The sequence below is a fragment of the Epinephelus lanceolatus genome, chromosome 7 (assembly GCF_041903045.1).
Source record: "Epinephelus lanceolatus isolate andai-2023 chromosome 7, ASM4190304v1, whole genome shotgun sequence".
NCBI lineage: Eukaryota > Metazoa > Chordata > Actinopteri > Perciformes > Serranidae > Epinephelus > Epinephelus lanceolatus.
In genome coordinates, this window is record NC_135740.1 from 47862141 (window position 1) to 47883449 (window position 21309).

Consider the following 21309-nt stretch of genomic DNA (forward strand, 5'->3'; position numbering starts at 1 on the left):
AAAGCAGTGAGAGGTCGTCAGAGTCTTCTGAGTGTTAATGAAGGAAAAATATGAGATTTTCAGAATAAAGTGGTAAATTTCACAATAAAAGTATGATATTATATTATAATCCCACCAAAAAGCCTCTCAGTGTGACGTAACCAGATTCAACCTCCAGTTTCAACTGAAGAAACGCTGTGACTCTTACTGCACCTCATATCTGATATCTCATATTTCATTTGTTGTAAAATTGTCATTTAAAAACCAGTAATATACCTGATAACGGCTCGGATCATAAATGACACTAAGTGTTGTACACAATAATCCATCCTCCAACCACCGACTTTCACCCACTTCCTGTAAAATTGTAAAGCCAAACCCTGTTCTTTTTTCCTAAACCCAACAACGTGTGTGTGTGTTGGCTAAACGTAACCATGTGTGTGTGTTGGCTAAACCTAACCACGTGTGTGTGTGTTGGCCAAAAGTAACCACGTGTGTGTGTCGGCTAAACGTAACCACATGTGTGTGTTGGCTAAAAGTAACCACGTGTGTGTGTCGGCTAAATGTAACCACGTGTGTGTTGGCTAAACGTAACCACATGTGTGTGTTGGCTAAACCCAACCATGTGTGTGTGTTGGCTAAAAGTAACCACGTGTGTGTGTCGGCTAAACGTAACCAAGTGTGTGTGTTGGCTGAATGTAACCACGTGTGTGTCGGCTAAACGTAACCATGTGTGTGTGTCAGCTAAACGTAACCATGTGTGTGTTGGCTAAACGTAACCACGTGTGTGTGTCGGCTAAACGTAACCACATGTGTGTGTTGGCTAAAAGTAACCACGTGTGTGTGTCGGCTACATGTAACCACATGTGTGTGTTGGCTAAACGTAACCACGTGTGTGTGTTGGCTAAACCTAACCACGTGTGTGTGTGTTGGCCAAAAGTAACCACGTGTGTGTGTCGGCTAAACGTAACCACATGTGTGTGTTGGCTAAAAGTAACCACGTGTGTGTGTCGGCTAAATGTAACCACGTGTGTGTTGGCTAAACGTAACCACATGTGTGTGTTGGCTAAACCCAACCATGTGTGTGTGTTGGCTAAAAGTAACCACGTGTGTGTGTCGGCTAAACGTAACCAAGTGTGTGTGTTGGCTGAATGTAACCACGTGTGTGTCGGCTAAACGTAACCATGTGTGTGTGTCAGCTAAACGTAACCATGTGTGTGTTGGCTAAACGTAACCACGTGTGTGTGTTGGCTAAATGTAACCACGTGTGTGTGTTGACTAAACGTAACCATGTGTGTGTGTTGGCTAAAAGTAACCACGTGTGTGTGTCAGCTAAACATAACCACGTGTGTGCGTTGGCTCAACGTAACCACGTGTGTGTGTTGGCTAAACATAACCACGTGTGTGTGTGTGTGTGTTGGCTAAACGTAACAACGTGTGTGTGTTGGCTAAACGTAACCATGTGTGTGTGTTGGCTCAACGTAACCACGTGTGTGTGTTGGCTAAACATAACCACGTGTGTGTGTGTGTGTGTTGGCTAAACGTAACAACGTGTGTGTGTTGGCTAAATGTAACCACGTGTGTGTGTTGGCTAAACATAACCACGTGTGTGTGTGTGTGTGTTGGCTAAATGTAAGCACGTGTGTGTGTTGGCTAAACGTAACCATGTGTGTGTGTTGGCTCAACGTAACCACGTGTGTGTGTTGGCTAAACATAACCACGTGTGTGTGTGTGTGTGTTGGCTAAACGTAACAACGTGTGTGTGTTGGCTAAATGTAACCACGTGTGTGTGTTGGCTAAACATAACCACGTGTGTGTGTGTGTGTGTGTTGGCTAAACGTAACCACGTGTGTGTGTTGGCTAAACATAACCACGTGTGTGTGTGTGTGTGTTGGCTAAACGTAACAACGTGTGTGTGTTGGCTAGATGTAACCACGTATGATTGTGTAGGCTAAATGTAACCATGTGTGTGTGTTGGCTAAATGTAACCATGTGTGTGTGTTGGCTAAATGTAACCACGTGTGTGTCTGTCGGCTAAACGTAACCACATGTATGTTGACTAAACGTAACCATGTGTGTGTGTTGGCTAAACGTAACCACGTGTGTGTGTCAGCTAAACATAACCACGTGTGTGTGTTGGCTAAACGTAACTACGTGTGTGTGTTGGCTAAACATAACTACGTGTGTGTGTGTTGGCTAAACATAACCACGTGTTTGTTGGCTAAACGTAACCACGTGTGTGCGTTGGCTAAATGTAAGCACGTGTGTGCGTTGGCTAAACGTAAGCACGTGTGTGTGTTGGCTAAACATAAGCACGTGTGTGTGTGTGTTGGCTAAACGTAAGCACGTGTGTGTGTTGGCTAAATGTGAGCACGTGTGTGTGTTGGCTAAACGTAAAGAATAACTAATGACGTCACACACATCTTCAAAGACGTCCAGTGATGATTGGTCGTGGACCAACGTGTAGTCTGTCATGTCAGTCGGTTAAGTCACGGCAACATTTTATAATGTAATATAATCAGCTGACCGTCTGAACGGACAAACATGTCAACATGTCATTTAGTCTGAACCCAACATGAAGCTCGTTTAAAAAGCACTGGAGTCAGATTAAATCTCTCTGCTCGTCAGCACAGAGGAAACATGTCTCTCTACATTCTTTGTCGTCTTCAGATCCGTCGTCACGAGACAGACGATGTTCCTCGGTGTGTCTGAGCCTGCAGCGGAGCTAAAATCCAGATCCTGCTGCAGCTCTATTTGTGTGTCTGTTGAGTCTATTTCAGACGGCCGCCCACTCAGGCTGAGACGTTCCTGTGTTTTCAGGACTGTGGACCGGACAGATGGTTTTCAGACACACTTGGAGGACCTGGAGGGAGAAACAGAGTGTGGCGGCCGCCCCCGTCCTCCCCGTCTCCTCCGTTACATTCTCCTAGCTCATTCTTTCTCTTTCTGCCGCTTGCACTGACTCCTCTTCTTCTCCTCTTCTCTTCTGTTCCATTACTCTCCATTCTCCAAATGCGTTTTATATTTTCATCTCTTTTTAATTTCCCTTGTTTTATTCTGTCGTCTGTTTTTTTCTTTCCTCTCGTCAATATTTATATTTTGTCCTTTTGTCCTCAACATTTTCTGATTCTTTTTTTATTTTCTCACCTTTATTTTTTCCTCCACTCATGTCACTTTCTGTCATTTCATTTAATCTTTTATATTATGCGACTCATTCTCTTCCTTACGTCTGCACACAAATCTTCCCTTTAATTTCAGATTTCACATTTTTTTCAGATGATGTTCAAATATTAAAACTCTGAATGATGGAAAATAAAATGTGAATAAATCCACAGTTATTTTGGAGTTTGCAGCTGAAGCTAACTTTGCAGCTCGCAGTGTTTTTCCTCGTCACTGAGTCACTCTGAAAGTTTCCTGACATTGGAGGAGAGGAGAAAAAAAAGATTTGGGGACTATGCACTTCCATTTCAGAGCAGCTCCTCTGTTATTTCACCATTTCACACACGCAAATAAAAATGAAATTCAGCCTGTGACTCATGAAGCGTTCCAGCAGAGACGTCACAACGTCCTGATTCTCTTTATGTGATTCTGGATTTATCCTCCCTTCGTTAGAGACAATGTCCCCTCTCCTCCTCCTCCTCCTCCTCCCCCTCCTCCTCCTCTTCCTCTCTGCCCTGAGTCCTGCTTCACTTAATTCATCTCCTCCACTCCATCTCTCCTCTCTGTCTCTTTCCTTTTACAGTGTGAAGCCCAAAGGGAAACAAGAAGTAAATAGAATGGACTTGAGAAATGTGAGGAAGAGATGGACGGATGGAGGAATGTGAGGAAGAGACGGAGAGATAAAGGAAATGTAAGGGGAGGAGAAAAAGAGGTAAAGATAGTTTGTTTCCGCTGCAGACAAACACTTGTCTCATCTGTCTCGCCAGTAACGTTCACACAGACGTGTGCAGCTAACGAAGGACAGTCGACTCAAGTCTGCAGCCACGTTCACATCAGCAGCGGCACCCAGCGGGCAGCAGATACAGATAAGAATGTGTTTAATGCTGAGCTGAGTTTGATGTCTCCTTCTAAAGATGAGGTCACAGCCTCAACGCTCATGGTGTCTCTGTGTGTCTCCTGGTGTCTCTGTGTGTCTCTGTGTCTCCTGGTGTCTCTGTGTCTCCTGGTGTCTCTGTGTGTCTCCTGGTGTATCTGTGTGTCTCTGTGTCTCTGTGTCTCCTGGCGTCTCTGTGTGTCTCCTGGTGTCTCTGTGTCTGTGTGTCTCTGTGTCTCTGTGTCTCCTGGCGTCTCTGTGTGTCTCCTGGTGTCTCTGTGTCTGTGTGTCTCTGTGTCTCAGAAAAGTTGAACTTTATCAGGTAATTTTGGCCTGAAAATCCTGTTTGACTGAAGACGCGTCATGTTTGATTACAGTTTGGATCTTTGGTAGTTTTGTTCATCGTGTGTGTCGGTGATGATAAAACTGAAACAACAACGTGATGCGGTGAAGTCAGCAGGAGAGTATTGATTCATTCATGTTTTCAGGTCACCAAAATGTAAATACGTTAAAGTCTTCTCCAGACGATCAAACTATCTGAACAGATAATAAATAAATATGTAGTGATAATACTGGGTTTTAAATTAACTAAGCAGACTGTCGACAGCTGATGAAGCCAACAGAACAAACCCAACAGCTCCCTCACTTCTCACAACAAACAGCTAAACAAATAAACAAATAAACAAAAACTCTTTGCAGGAGACTTTATAGAAATGTACGGACTATTAAAATAAAGTGTTCCCAAAAAAAATCTCAGTGTGCAGACTGATGGAAAATGACACCTGATAGTTGATTTGTATTTTCACTGTGGCTGCAGATTGTTTCTTGAGAAAAAGACTTTTCCGACTCTATAAGACGTTAAAACACAGTGCGTGGACGGCACAGCGACAGACGACAGACGACAGGTAGAGGAGGCAGATAGAAGGACAGACGTAATGACAAAGCAGATGTGGCCCCACCCACCTGTGTTGTAGTGCTTGGTGCAGTAGCGCAGGTCCTTCTCCTCTTTGAGTATGAACTGAGGTAGCGTCAGGCCGTCGGCCACCTGCACGGCTCCCTTCTCATCCCACTCGAATATGAGGTCGTTCATGGTGTAGCCGACTGGAGGACAGAGAGAGGAGAGCAGGAGCTCAGACTTAGTCACGTGTCATCTCATGACTCCAGGTTAGACTCTTAACGCCGTCAGGTCAGAAACACAGGGAGGACATGACGAGAGGTCACTGCCTAACAACAGACTGAACCTCCCAGCAGGTGTAGCAGACACCTCTAACCCTCATGTATGAGTTGAGGAATGTCTCTGAGTCAGACAGTGACGTTATGAAGCGTTCCAGTGTCTGTCGCTTCCTTTTGACACGTTAACATCAGGACTGACTGTGTGTGTGTGTGTGTGTGTGTGTGTGTGTGTGTGTGTGTGTGTCGTCCTCCCTGCTCCTCAGTGTGTGTGATCATACTCACAGCTCTCCAGCTGCATGATGCAGGTCTGGACGTCCATCGGGAAGTTCTTCAGATCCATGGGACAGGCCAGGACCAGCGTTATACTGCAAACACACACACACACACACACACACACACACACATGTCTCAGCACTGACGGGATCATCCAGAGCTTCATCAGTGTGACTCAACCAAACAGATCAGAGGCCGATCAGCAGACACACATGAGATCTTTTTACTTGTTTTCAGAGGTAATCCAAAATGAAAAGGTTCTGCTGCACAGTCTCCATATGGGCCACTGAAATGGATTAAAAAACAATCTTTTATCTCCTGCTGTTCTCCAGACTGACTTTTAATAAGTGCAACAATATCTTTAATGAATCAATTACAAGCAGCCGTTTACAAACATTTAGTTTCATGTTGACACACAGGAGATAACAGAGAGAGTCCCACAGCTGATGGCTCAAAGTCAAACTCATTGAATTATAATAAAACACTGATAAAAACAGAATTATACTTGTTTTCCTGAAGACGTGATTTGATCCAGACAGATCTGAGGGATTAGCACTGAAACAATTAGTTCATTAACTGATTAGTCCTCAGACAAATTCATTTGTGGAGAATTACCTGAAACAGATTTGAACCATGAACCGTGAAAACTGTGAGGATATAAAAAACAAAAAGAAACCCAGCAGTGATTGATCGACTGATCGGCTCCTCCAGGAGTCCTGACACGTCTGATTTCACTGCAGCTTTTCTAAAATAATTCGATGCATGTTGAATGTTTTTAGTTTTTTCTGGAGTAAAATTTCCGCAGCAAGTGAAAACCTGGAGGATTAGACTCTGTTTATGACGGTCAACGATGATCAGCTGTTGCTGCTGTTGGACGCAGCGCTGAGGAAGCGTCTCAGTGAGCCGCTCTGCTTCTGCTCTCTCTGCTGTGTTAGCACCAGCTAACACAGCAGCAGCGGCTAGCCGCTAACGGAGCCTTGAAAAGGTCCAGCCTCATGTTGTCTGTGTCGGCCTGAATCAACGACAAGGGCGGACTAGTGCCAACGGTGGATACACACTGATAAATCTGATGCTGGCCAACAGCCGACGGGGCCTTCAGAGTGTGTGTGTGTGTGTGTGTGTGTGTGTGTGTGTGTGTGTCAGAGCCTGATAGATCTTCTTCTTCTGAGACATTCAGCTCCACAAAAAGTATTAAAAACACATCAGTGAGCTGCACTGTGTCACCAGGTGACACGTTCCTTCATCACTACACACACATCACAAATACTCACTGTAGCACCAAATGTGGATTAATCCGCCACTGATAATAGTCCCCTGTCTCGTTAGTAAGTTCCTCCTGTTTGTTTGATAAAAACTACAGCGAGCAGCTGTTTGATGAAATTAGTGATTATCAACTATTATTAAAAGAAGGGAACTCAGGCCTGAGTCACACAGACGGGACGGGGAAGTCACAAAGTGATCCAAGGGTATCTGATGGATCTCTGTCGCAGCCTGGAATGAAGACAAAGGCAGATGTTTCACTGAGGAAACCTGAAGACAACACCAAGAGGACTGTGAGGTCACACATGCTTCTTCTTCTCTGCTGGAGGACCAACAGGATGAGAACCTGTAGCTGAGCAGACGTGCACTAACATGGGAACGAGTCGAGTTCCACTCGCGGCTGATCGGTGAAACTCAGAAAATGAAAATTTGTGTGGCGGCTGGTCCCACGTCGCTGTGACACCTTAGAGTCTCAGCCAGCACCATTAATTACTGCTGTCACATGGAGGGAATGGATCTGTGCTAAAGTCAACTTCCCCACATATTAATGGAAAACTAGTTTATAACTGATACCAGGCGTCACTGAAATTAAAGGCTTTGATTCTGAAATGAGATCTCTACCAGCGGAGGAATGAAACACGTCGTCAGGCGGCTTCAGTCGACACGTTAGACCTCAATATTCTCTGCTGTTAAATGTGTCGGACGTGTTCATTTAAAATGTCATCATCTGTTTTCAGAAATAAATTCAGCCAGTTATAAATGTTACCATGATGATTATCAGTATCCATCAATCCATTATTTTCACATTACTTTATAAACGGTACAGTATGTGAAATATATTTGAACAGCTGAGCTAACTCTGCTAATTTCAGATGATTTCAAGTTTTTTAATTGAAGCCAGTCGGCAGTTCTGTTTTAGATTTGAGTTCAACAGTCATTTATATTAAATGCAATTCAGCACCAACAGTCATGTCACAGCTCAGGCGTGACACAGTGTTGGCATCGTACGTTTCTGCAAACCACACACACATTTCCATGTGAAGTTTGTAAGGTGATGTTTTCCTGTCATCGGGAGGTGGAGGGGACGGTGGATGATGAGTTCAGCACCAACAAACAAAAACAGAGTCCAGCTGTCAACAAACAACAAATATGTTTTTTAACGACCTGTCACTGTGAACTTTAATATCACCAATTACTCTTCATTGTTCTTCTTAAATACACAAATTTGTTTATCGAGACAAACTGACGTGTTGGTCACCTTTGACACAATCAGCAGAATAAATACTGGTCTTGTTTCTGTTGCATTTGTACATGATGTGATTTTATGAAATGTCAACACTGCTGTGGTTAACGTGGTTGTGTTTAGGCACAGAAACCATGCATCTATGGTTAGTGTGAGATCATGGTCATGTTTTGGGGGCGTGATCTCGACAGGAAACGCAGAGATGTCTTGGTAAAAACCAAACACTTTCTGTGAGTCACTAAAAAAACACCCACGTCTGGTGGCTACAACTCCTCCACTATCCCTCCACTTTAGGACAACAAAGTCAGCTCATTACTGAGCCACAGACACTTTGATATGATATGTATGAATGTTAGAAATATAACGCATATCCACAGTTTGCAGAAACATAAAACGGCAGCATTATCTGCTGGCGCCGGGGCTGAACCTGTCATGTGACTGTGCAGGTAACTCTCAGATAGCAGGAGGTAATAACTGTGGCACAAACCACCATCCATCACCTCTGTCATCATAATCTCTAAATCACTCAGCGCTCTCTTCAAGAGAAAACCTAAACTGCACAACAGCTCTGTGCAGAGTCGGAGCTGTCAGCAGGTTGTCATGACGTGCACACGCTCTGTCCTTCTGTTGGGCTCTAACAGGACACCCGCTGCTGCTGCTACAACACACACACACACACACACACACACACACACACACACACACACACACACACACACATCCACTCGGCCTGATGTACAAAATAAAGTTTGCCGCGTCCGCACATTGTTCGTCGCTGACAGGATGCTGAATATGTATTACACACATGATGTGGCCTCCACAGATGTCCCACTTTCTGAGAAAGAAGATTCAGCTCTGTGGTTTCCTGTCGGCTGCATCCTGACGCCTGAATCCCAAATGCTGACAAAGTTAGTGCCTTCATGCTTTTTCCTCCCGCAGCCTCCAACCCTGCAGGTGATTCTGTTCCACTACAAGCAGATTACACACACAGTCTGGCAGGACTAACACAGAACAGATGCTGGATGTAACGACCACGACAGTGACCGATATCAGTGACATCTGATGATTACACTTTGTACGGTTTCTAAACGCTGACCGACGGAGTCTGAGCTCAACTTGTGTTTGCTGGAAAATTAAAAATGTAAACTGTAAAAGACAAAACAGAAAATTCATTTAGACTGGAAAATATTCTGTAAAATGAGCCGACTCTTTATCATGTCTGTTTGGTGGATAATAGAGTTTGTGAGCACAGTTCCCATCATGCTTTGAGAGATGCAGCTGTGGGCTTCACCTGAGGCCACCTGATGATGTCAGACCACATACATGTACATTTGATAAATGGCACCATTAAAATGATGCTAAATTATCTGGCAGCAGTTCCTGTCTGCAGTCGACTCATGGCTGCCTCATCATGTCTCTTTGGTGCTGATGGAAACTCAAAAACGTGATGATTGTCAGGCTGGTTCTTGACACTTGACACTAGTTTCATGGACACTTGTTGGTGACAGAGATGTACGCTGCCGTCATTTGGTGTCGGGGTCACTGGGACAGACGAACGCCCCCTAAACTCACAACAACTGCTCAGAAACATGGTGAATTTAAAATGTTTGGTTGCTTGATTCACATGTTGCATATAGTTATTATAGTCATCACTGTGAAGGATGGTGAAGCATAAAGTCATTTATTATTGTTACCCTGACAACAAGTCTTGTTTTGGTAGTTTTCGGGGGGGCACTGCTGCAGAGACAAACTTTATATCTACAGCTTCAAACTGTTCTTAAAACTTAGGACTGAAATATTTCACATGTTTATAGAAAAATGGTCTGTTGTCATTTGGTATGAACCAAAACCACAAACTAACTGTGTCACAAAGAGCAGCCACAGTGTGGAGCTTTACGTGAAGTATAATCTAAAGAAAAGATAAAGACGCCACGTCAGAGGAGGACAGACTCTGCTGTTGTGTACTGTAGCTGAAGGTGAGGATGAGGTTCATGTCTTATTATTTTACTGTTCTGTATATGAAGACACAAGGACTGTACCTCTGTGTTGATTTCTTTTGGTCGGATGATCATGAATAATTTGAGTTGTGACACTTTTTTGTGGCTGATTTTTCTTTGCCAGGCCTGAGATGAAAGCAAAGTATTTGGTTTGAGGACTGAGCTGTAAAATATCGTCTGCTTAGCTGAGGGCTGGGCACATGGAAGTGTGCATGACACTAATTAAACAATCAATCATCACTGTTATTAATCAATCACTATAAAACTCACGAGCACAACAGAGTCGGAAGAACGACTTCCTAACTCAGGAGATGGGACCATGTGAGAAGCTGAGAGGCAGTGTGAGTCACTCTGAATCTAAAAAAGCTGGTATCATGTCCGTCTGTTCACATTTCAGTTCTGACTCCAAAAACAATGATATGAATTTTGATGCAAATCGTGACAATGGCTCACTGAGGGTTTGAGGTTCCTTGGTTTCACATAGCTGCATATTAAAGTTTGGTCGAGCTGAGGTTCAGAGACAGAGTCAATCAGTGGAGTAGACCATGTCAAAGTTCCTTCTCCTGCATACTTTGTGTTTGTGAGAACAGTCTCAGTTTAAGTCTTCCTAAAATAATCAATCACAGCTTTCTTGGCCTTTCTCTTCTGTTTCAAACAACACGATGAATTTTGCACTTAAGACTTGGTGAAATTAAAGTATCATAGATTTTCTTTTCCATGCAGCAGCCACACGCACAGATGAGACCACACATCAAGCTCAGAGCGAGCCTCGCATTTAGTTTTTGAAGTACAGCGGGAGATTTGAGTGCGTCTGAATCTGATGGTCCAATCTGGAGGAGTTCACTTTCATCTCGGAGGAGACGCGACCATCGGTCATGACTCCTCCTCGTGCCGCTCCACTGTTGAGCGATAAACATCAAAAAACTGAGTAAACAACATTTACAAGGCCCACTTTCTCCTTCTACCCTCGGGACGGTTTAATATCCCGAGCCGCCTCGTCGCCTCTGAGATCAAGCTGATCAAGCGAGGGTTCATTCTGATGTTGTCAAGTTAACAAATGAAAGCTGCAGAGGGGGAGCGCGGGGCTCATCCCCTCTCTGACGATATTTCTAAGGGGCCAATCTCGCTCCTCCTGCTGCTGGACATGAAGGTGAAAACTGAGGTTGATAACAGATTAGACCTGCTGCTGGAATACTAACAGGCTGAGTAGATTACCATGGCTGCTGCGTCTCTTTCTCATTCGCCCCTGAGCAGAGGCAATAAAAGCAGAGAGGAGGACGAGGCACCGGCAGGCTAAAAGGTTTGTCGGCTGAAGGCGGCTATAACTCTGAGAGCCTTGAATGGGATGTCTCGGAGAAAGGAAGAAAAAGAGGGGAGGAAGTTGAGCTCTGGAGGAAATAAAAACCTCCAACTTTTCTGCAATAAGAGTGCTCTAAAGCAGAAGATGAAGGTCTGAGGAATGCAATAAACAGGAAGTCAGAGCCGTCACTTTCTATCCTCCATCATAGTTTTATAACTGATTGTTTCAATATAACCTCCAGACTTATAACCTCCCTGCTTCCTCTGCTGCTCAAACTTTTTCTATTACTGTTAAATCTCTTTTAAACCATCAGTGAACTGTTTGACTCCGTCTGCATGGAGGCGCTGAGCTTTTTACAGCTGCTTACACTTAACTTGATTGTTGCACCTGTAATGAAGCAGCCTGGATCAAAGCAGGACACTCTCAGACTTTACATCTGATATCTGATCCTCAGCTCACCGTATGCTGTACAGCACGTTGCCGTTTTTAGAGATGCGCAGCAGCTTGTTGTCTGTGGTGACCTCGTGGAAGTTGGCCCCCTTCTCGTTGGCGAAGAACAAGTCAGGTTTCCAGATGGAGTCCAACATGGAGGGGTCCAGGTCCAGCGAGTCGTCGGGGTACTCGCTGTAGGCCAGCCGAGGGTCGTTCCACTGCTGTCGCAAGAAGATGTTCACTCTGTAGTCCTGAGAGGAGACACACAGACAGACAACATAAAGACGTTAGAGCAGGGGTCTGCAACCTTTGCCATTAAAAGAGCCATTTTTGACCAAAAATAATTTGAAAAAATCTGTGTGGAGCCGCAAAACATGTTTGAGCCTTATAATCAAGGTAAATAGCCTATTAAATCTAAATTAGCATATACTTATGGTCTAAATAAGCATTCATTAATATGTTTTACCACAAGGTGGCCACTGTGCAGGGCACTATTTATGATTATCTGGTACTTAAATTTTGCAGAGCTGACAGTGAGAGCAAACAAATCTGTCCATGCACTACTACATTCTCTATTTTATTCAATTTACTTTTTTGGATTTGGCATCCATAGCTAACCAGCCACTGCTATCAAGGTTCAGCAACATTTGGATTCATAGAAGGAATTTCCATAGACTTCTTTTCTCAAAGGCTCAAGGAGCCACTGGACAGGGGCTAAAGAGCCACATGTGGCTCCGGAGCCACAGGTTGCCTACCCCTGCGTTAGAGAGTTCTGCAGCGATGGATCGATGAGGAAACAAAAATGATCACATATGTGGACATGGAAAGTCTACGACCAAACGTGGACATGTGACGAGGTACAGTGAGGATGTGTTAAACAGTCAGAGAACTGTTGTCTCTGATACGGTGGAGTGAAGTTGTCCTGAGCAGAGAATGAAGTCACTCCTTGTGTGTGTGTGTGTGTGTGTGATGTATCTGAGCCTCTCTGTGGTTTGTTGTGGGAGCCGGTCTCTGTCTGTACTAGGGATGGGAATCGAGAACCGGTTCCAACTGGTTCAATTCATCGACATCATTAGCCTTTAAGCTTAACGATTCCCTTATCGATTCTTTTCATTACGCCGACTCTTTACATCGATGACGCACGTCACGCTCGTCAGTCAGCAGTTCAACAACAAAGAAGATGTAATGGCGGAGAGACAGAAGCGGTTGAAAGCGTGAGCGTCACTTCACCAAAAAAGACTCTAACAGCGCGACGTGCAGTTTATGCAGCACCGTAATTACATGCAAGGGCGGTGACACCACCAACATGCTGAAGCATTTGTCGTCTCATGGCATTAAATATCAAGAGTGCTGCAGCAAAGTCTCAGCAGAGCAGTGCCAGTGACGGTACGTATATCCTGTCCCATGTTAACCTTCTGTCACTCTGTCAGCACTGCTCTGTGAAATAAGTTAGCACTGTTAGCTGCTACCCATCGACTCAGACACTCAGAACTGTGTGCAGACAATTCAGTAAATCACTAGTGTGCCCTGAAGGACACACACAGCTCCTTTAAGCTCAGATCAGACCAACGACTCCCGACGAGACGAGCTGAAACAAACAACTAATTGCAACACGCCATTCTCCTGCCAGGTCACACCGCTGCAACTCTTGTCTGCAACGCTCTGAAATGGTTTCGTGTCATCGCCAGTCTTTGGTCGGAACTCAAGCAGCTTGTGTTGTGGATGAATCAGGTGTGACAAACACAATCATCACCAACAGAACAAAGATGAAGATTTTTCCCCCAAATTACAAAGTATTTGAAGAGGAGTAAAAAGCTCATGACACCATTAACTTGTATTATTGGAATCATTCAGCTGTTTAGTTTGGAAACCTTAAAAGCTTTATCAAACATCAGCTATTCAGTGTGTCCCTCAAATCATCCAACAGTCCCACAAACAGATATTTATCAGAGAAGAAGAAATGAGGAGAAAAGTTTCTCCCCCACAGGAGCAGGAGACGGACCAGAATGCAACACAACATCAACACAAATGACAAGAGCTGAGCGTTTTCTCATCTCTCAGCTGCTATCAGCTTCATCAGAGCTGCTGCCTCTGCAGCTGCATCCTCTGGAGGTCCACAGTCTCTCTCAGGCAGGTCGGAGGAAATGGATTCAGCTCAGAATCTAAATGACTACAAACCAGTGAAAGTCATAAAGCATGAATCCAGAAACAGCTCCGACAGAAGGATGTAAAACGTGTCCTCAGGGAGATGTTCCCTTTAAAGAGGAGAGGAGGGAAGAAGGCTCATCGAGGGTCAGTGCACCGCTGACTCAAGATGCTCTAACTCCGTACGGAGGAAGGGATGGACGGATAGATGAAGTGATGGACGGGGTGTGTGGTTGGATGAGCAGGTGGTGATGGCTCCTTATCCATATGTCATTTCCTCCTTGATGTGAATGTAGAGATTTCAGTGATCAGGCTGAGCTGTGGCCTCGAGACATATCTGAGATCTGTTTCCTGCCTCTGATCCCCACAGACCAGCCGGCTCTCAGCTTCTCTTTAGTTCTTTCCTTCTGTTCTCGGAGGTTCATGTTCGCTGTGCTTTTATTGATAAAGGTTTTTAAAGTCTTCTCTTTACTAAACAGAACAGTCACACACACACAGAGGGAGGGTCGGCCTGGGACCGAGCTGGACGGCAGCTGAAGGTCATCGAGCTGCTGCTCTGTCTTTGGTCGTTCAGTGAGAGATGCAGCAGGACGACGGTCAGACAGAGGGACAGGAGACGGAGGGTTGAACAACTGTTAACGCCTCTTAACGAGGCCTTCTCTCAAGTTTTGGACTTGTTGCAGTAAAGAGGAGCTGAAAACACACACAGGTTCATTTGAAAACACACGACTGCTGCTGTGTTTCAACTGCAGTGTTTGGACCTTTGTGTGTGGACCTGCTGAGGGAGTGGTTAAATGGTTAGTGAAATTAAGCTTTTTAATTTGAGGTTTCTTTTTAATTGATGTTAAGTCTTGAGCAATTTTAGGCGCTGTGTCCACCACCACGTGTTTAATTCTTTGCTATGGGAGCGTTCTATATTCATGTTGCAGCGCTGGGTGTTGATTCTGCACTGAGCGCTGACGAACACTGAAACATGTGTGACCTCAGGTAGAAATGTCGTGCGTGTCACCGTAGAGGAGAGACAAATACCGCAAAGACAAAATGTCACATCTGACACTGAGCTGAACAACAACAACAACAACAACAACAACAACAACAACAACTACGACACAAAGACAACAACACTTCTGTTCATAAACTGTTTCTATCTCATGTTTCCTCTCATGGACACAGACCTGCAGGTCCGTCCTCTCTCCCCGTGTCCTTCATCCAGAGCCAGTGCTCGACCTCTTGCCGACGTGTTTACTTCCACAGATATTCTGTATCATAGCAACCAGATTAAACCAACGCGTCTCTAAAACGCTCTCAAACACTTCCAGCTGTGTGTTTAAGTGTGTCTGTGATATACAAACAACTACCTGTGTGTTTCTAATTGAATCCGACCAACTGGCAGCAGGTTGTGTTCCAGCAGTCACTTTCCTTCAGTGTGTGCTGTACAAACAGGACTGTAGTCCAGTGACTGACTGCAGTAAAGCTGCTGATCTTTGCCTCAAAGATTCAAAGATTCGCAGCTCCAGAGTTCAGCGTTGGTTTTAAAAGGTTAAATCCAGACTGCAGCGCCGAGATCAACCTCCACCGTACGGCTTTAAAACCTTCAGCCTCCACTGTTTAACTGAACGATCAATACACATCCTCCATCCTCCCACTCTGTGTGTGTGTGTGTGTGTGTGTGTGTGTGTGTGTGTGTACTTCTACCTCTGTGATGACCAGAGTCAGTTTCAGAGAGTGAAACACAAACGAAACAAATTTTAAATGATCACGACGGAGCAACCTGCTCTGACGACATTTATAAAAATATATATATTTTTAATTACGAGACTCATCCTCCCAAGATGCACCACAGAGCGCCACAGGAAGTCGTTCCTGCCTGTGACCATCAAACTGTACAACTCCTCCCTCAGAGCGTCAGATCTGCACTTGGACTTCATTTACCAATCAGCATGTATAATCCATAAGTATCTATAATATTTCTACTGTGACTTAAAGGTTAATTATTCTCTGCTGTCACCATGCAGTCATTAGTCAGTTACTGAATGTCCATATTTTTTCAACATATAATCCACATAATTGTTCATATTTCAGATGTTTATTCTTGTTTTTATTCCATTGCTGTATAAACTGCAGTGACCATTGTAGAATAATAAATACTTTATATTTCTGAATGTAACACACTAGTTTACACACAGTGTTTAATGGAGCACATATCTGTAGCACAGTCAACACATTTTTATTCTTAGCATCTTAAATACTAGTGTTCAACACTGCAGCACTTTATTTCTATTTTATTTTATGACTTTATATTTACATATGTCTGTGTCATACTCTTATTCTTCCTCTTTACAGTTCTCTGTTATTTACATGAGAGCGACTAACCAGTCACAGCCTCCCCTCAGGGATCAATAAAGTATTTATGATTCTGAAACATTAAATGTTTTCTTTACGTAAATGTCATCAACAGATACAAGGTGTGTTTTATTGTGGCTGTTGTGTCATTTAAATGTCTTAAATCGACTGTATTGACCTGACTGACAGAACTGAACGACATGTCTTTGTAGATCACAGCTTCAGCTCTCAGTGATTCACAAACTGTTTGTTCAGGCGTTTAAACGAAGGACTAACGGCATCATCTTCCTGCTGAGACCAGGTCGTCTCTTCAGAAGGTCACTCTGACGGTTAGGATCCCAAGGTTAGGGTTGGAATGAAGAATCGATCCAGGTAGAAGATATTAAGTGTTTCTCCATCAGAGCTTTATTGTATGACCTCACCATCAGAGATGGAGCATCCGTATTCAGCGTGAGGTGGCATTTAGCTCGCCCCTCCATCCCTCTAATTGTCAATTGTTCTCAGAATATGGAGCGGGGCCACTCCGGCCAGGCGACAGCGTCATTAAGCTGCATCGTGGGGACGAGGCTCGGCCGCGCCAGCAGCCTCAGCGGGTGGCATTTAAAGGAGCAATCAGCCACGGTGCTGCATATGTGTGTGTGTGTGTGTGTGTGTGTGTGTGACATACAGTCACATGGCAATCAGCCTCGCTGGGACCGTTCTCTGTTCATCACAGTTTATTAGACTGAATATCTCACATGAAACAAATGAGCTCGACCTTTGGAGAAGGAGTCGCCTTTTTTCCTGCAGGAAGATGTGATGAATAACCTGAGACGGCGCAGCGATGAGGAGCGTCTGTCGATGGAGAGAAGGAGCAAGGGAATACAGAGGAGAGGAGCCAGCCCACGCCACCGCCATCAGTCATCCGCCCGCCTGCAGTTTGACAGCAGCTTGATAATTATGAATTGAGTGGTCACACACGTCTGACTTCTTACACAGCTAATTGTTGTGATGCTGCTGAACTCTGCAGCACCTGTTCTCCACGTCTCCTTCAACAAACTCCTCTGTCACATCGCTCCACAGCTGGGCTGATGTTCCTGTATCATCTCAACGTATCCTCACACATGTTCCTATCCCGTGAAAATCTGCACCACGAATGACGTTAGTAGATTCATGCCCGCTGGGATGGACGGGGATCTGAGCAGGTTAAAATGATACAACCTCCAGAAGTGCACATTCAGTGCATCAGACTGAGAGGATGGTGAAACTGTGACGCATTGTGGGATGTAAATGAGGGGAGAGTAATGTGAGGGTGCAGATGAACCATTTCAGTGTGAATGGACGACTGATTCAGGGTTTATTAAAAAATGCTGTTGACACTGCGGTGGCTCCGTAACACTGTGGGAAGCTGCTGCAGGATGACGTGCAGTAAAAAGTGGAACTCCTGCGACGCCCGTAGGTTCGTGCTCGTGGTTTAATGTGCGGACGGAAGGCCGTTGGAGTGTTAAGTGCTACCCTGAAATTACCATCCACCACCGCCACGCTGCTATGAAACCATTAACAGAGGAAATGCTGTACTTACACAATACCGCACTCATTTCAGCATGTATTAAACTCAGGCAGTAAACCACGCATGAAAGACTGCAATCTTCCTCCTCCTCTTATTCTCCTCCTCCTCCTTCCAACAACAACAAATGCAGAAACTAGAGAAACAGCAGCGGCAGCAGCCATATTCTAATTCCATGCCTGTCATAACATCCTGCTGGCTCCCTGGATGCCGCTCAGGTAGGAAGGGGAGGTAGGAGGTTACGGAGGCTCACACATTATGGCAGCACATCTGCTCAGCTCAGACAACGTGGCGCTGAGAGACAGAGACGCTGTGTGGCCTCAGCACCTCCTGCGGCAGCAGCCGACAATGTCAAATCAATTCACAACAGCAAACGTCTTTTGCTGCTTTAACAAGCGCCGATGAAATTAAACCTGCTCCGTCAAGGCTGCAGAGTGATGCAAGAGTTTTACATAAAAATCACCCGTCGACTCAAAATACATCTCACAGAGGAGCTGCTCCTCTACAGTCTGACAGTCTGACCAACAGGGACGGCTTCTATCATCCAACAACAGGAAGTGATGGATCAAACTGGAAACATCATCATTCTGTGGAAATCTGTGACAGAAAAACAAAACTAAAAAACACAGAGCTGCTGGACATCAGATGAAGACGATGTGCAGCCATTACACACCATCATCATCCTCACTGTGACCTCGTCACATGTCCACGTTTGGTCATGGACTTTCCACGTCCACATATGACGTCCAAGGTACCCTGGGTGTGTTGGTTGTTGACGTTCTGGGACGCCGTGTCAACTTCAGCCTGTTACATGCATTGTCTGTTTTCAAAATACACTTCTGTTTTCACAGGAAATGTACAGTTTGCATACAGTCTCTTTCAAAATAAAAGCACTACGTTGCTACAACACCACCAACTGATGTTTTTTTCCTTTAACAACACACACATACGTGGTTACGTTTAGCCAACACACACACACGTGGTTACGTTTAGCCGACACACACACGTGGTTACGTTTAGCCAACACACACACATTTCTGCTTAAGAACTGCCAACCTTGGGCGTCGGTGGCTTAGTGGTAGAGCAGGCGCCCCATGTACAAGGCTGTTGCCGCAGTGGCCTGGGTTCGAGTCCAGCCTGTGGCCCTTTGCTGCATGTCATCCCCTCTCTCTCTCCCCGTTTCACACTTAACTGTCCTGTCCATTAAAGGCAAAAAATGCCCAAAAAAATATCTTAAAAAAAAAAAGAACTGCCAACCTTGTTTACTCAACTCACTAATGTTTCTCTCCTCATGAGATGAGCTCAAACGGCAATCACAGTGATTTCAACCACCGACAGGCTCCAACAACCCTGGCAGTAATCCAACATGCTGAATTGGCTGAAAATAAAAGCCGATGGAGGCTGAGGATGCGGGACACAGCGCAAAGACCAGGTTGACAGACGCTCACCGATGACCCAACACTGACACACAGCCGACCTCTCCCTTGGTGTATCAGGGCCTTTAAAGGTATGTGTAACTATGGGTGGGGCCTGCTTACAGTTACTGAGAAAAAGAATATGTAATTTAACTACATTTCTAATCAGAATTTTGGTGACGACCACTGAGGAGTTACATCTGAATATATTCTTTTCAGTGTAGAGTCAGATTCAGTTGCTCTGCATCTTTTCACCGTGCATGAACGATTCTTTTGGCAGAAACTATTTCCAAGGACAATTCAAACAGTGATGTATGGAGAGGAGAGAATAACTTCTAGCAGCACAGTGTAAAGTCTGTTCATACAGGAAGTGAATGAGCCATCAGATAACTGTGTGTGTGAGGTGATTCAGGTTTCTGTGTGTGAAGGATAAAGAGTGTGTGAAAGGGATAACACTAATTTTCACATATAGTGAAGCACAATATGGATCCTTCCAACCTCTCTGTTACACGTCTCTAATCAGCCAAGGTATTACAAAACAAAAGCTTTTATATTCAGGATTCTGCAGATCCTCAAAAGTCTTAAAATACATTGATTTTATAAATCTAAAATTAAAGTCTTAACTGGTGTTAAAATGTCTTTAATCAATGTGACTAAAGTCTTTAAAATGCAGAGACATCGTGGGGAGGAAGATGTTATGGATCTTTGTCTTTTTGTTCTGATGCTGCATTTTAAAACCTCTAAATAATTTGGAACATTGATTTTTTTAAAGTAAATAATTTACCAGATGTCTGACACAGATCAGGAGAGTGGGACCAACACGTGGGATCAGCTGTGTGTTAGTCAGCTGTCTCTGTGACCTGGACCACATGAACGAGTGTTAGATTTCACAGCGTGACTGAAACCGGTGCGAGGCGATGCACACGAGACTCAACATACTTTATCCAAAATGTTTTTAAACTGGTCATGATGGTGATAGTGGCAGTGGATTCCCACATGCAGCAAAAACACCAGATAAACTCACCAACATAAGTCAGTTCTGTTCGGCCCTGCTCTGCTCTGCTCTGCTCTGTGTGACCAGTCAGGTTTTATCTCATTGTCCCTAATCCTAAATAACTGATGTTGGTTCATGTGTTTATTTTCTTCTGTCTGGGTTACTGTAAATACATTTTAATTCAGTGTGACATTAATAAAGTCTTAAATCTTCCTGAAGCAGCAGATACCACTGATATTACTCCTACATAAAAACATTCTGCAGAAGAAGAGAATTATTAACTGAATTCAGTCAGAAGCAGATTTCTTTTTTTATAATCCCACAAGCAAAATGAGAAACCTATCAGTCAGCAAGTGTTTCTGAAGCTGCGATCTCATCTACATGTTTTATGTTACAGTGAACATTTGGACCAATTGTCCCCGACATGAAATACGTTCATTCTCTATTTTGATGCTGTTCGGCACCCTGACACCAGATTCATATTCAAATTACAACAAAATAAAAAAAATATTTTGTTAGTGAAGTGTAAAGTGTCTGTGGGGGTGGAGCTAAGTGTGTGGGGGCGGGGCTGAGTGTGACTGTCACACATGACAGCATTCAGGAGGAAAACAGATTATTAATTGAATTCAGCAGGAAACAGAGAATTTTATTTTTTTATAGGCCTACTATGAAAGCAAGAAGCAAATTAATTCAGGACATTTTTAGGTGAAGTTCAAATTAAAAATGTCAATAATAAATATGTGCGATCTGGTTACAGGATTATCTAAACAGATTTAAGATGGATGACTTTTACAATTTAATATTTGTAACATCCTCCTTTTTCTTTTTATTGGTGTTTAATATCTTTGTTAACAGTCTCTAAATAATAGACATCCTGGTGGAGCCACATGTGATGTGTGTGTTTTACAGAGCGAAGCAGAATCTGGTGATCAAATGTTTGCACTTCCAGTGTGTGTGTGTGTGTGTGTGTGTGTTTAACACAGAGACACACACACTGAGTGAGGCTAGTGTGTGTATGTGATCTCCAAAGGAGAGGAAATAAGGAAAGAAGGAAACAAGTGAATGAGTGGGATGACTGGGTTGTGTGTGTGTGTGTGTGTGTCTGTGTGTGTGTCTGTGTGTGTTAGAGAGAAAGAGAAAGAGTGTGAGTGAGCATGCGAGCGGCGAGAGCGGTGC

General features: G+C 44.2%; 1 protein-coding gene across 6 annotated transcripts in view; it reads right to left on the reverse strand.

Annotated features, from left to right (window-relative positions):
* The window catches only part of glra1 (glycine receptor, alpha 1), a 164116-nt gene that overhangs the window by 44594 nt on the left and 98213 nt on the right, over positions 1–21309 (reverse strand). For all 6 annotated transcript variants that reach the window (XM_078169608.1, XM_033620686.2, XM_033620678.2 and 3 more), the window contains 3 exons: positions 11718–11941; positions 5468–5550; positions 4976–5113 (listed from right to left, as the gene is read on the reverse strand). In XM_078169608.1, the coding sequence (XP_078025734.1) occupies positions 4976–5113; positions 5468–5550; positions 11718–11941 (445 nt within the window). The remainder of the gene's footprint in view (positions 1–4975; positions 5114–5467; positions 5551–11717; positions 11942–21309) is intronic.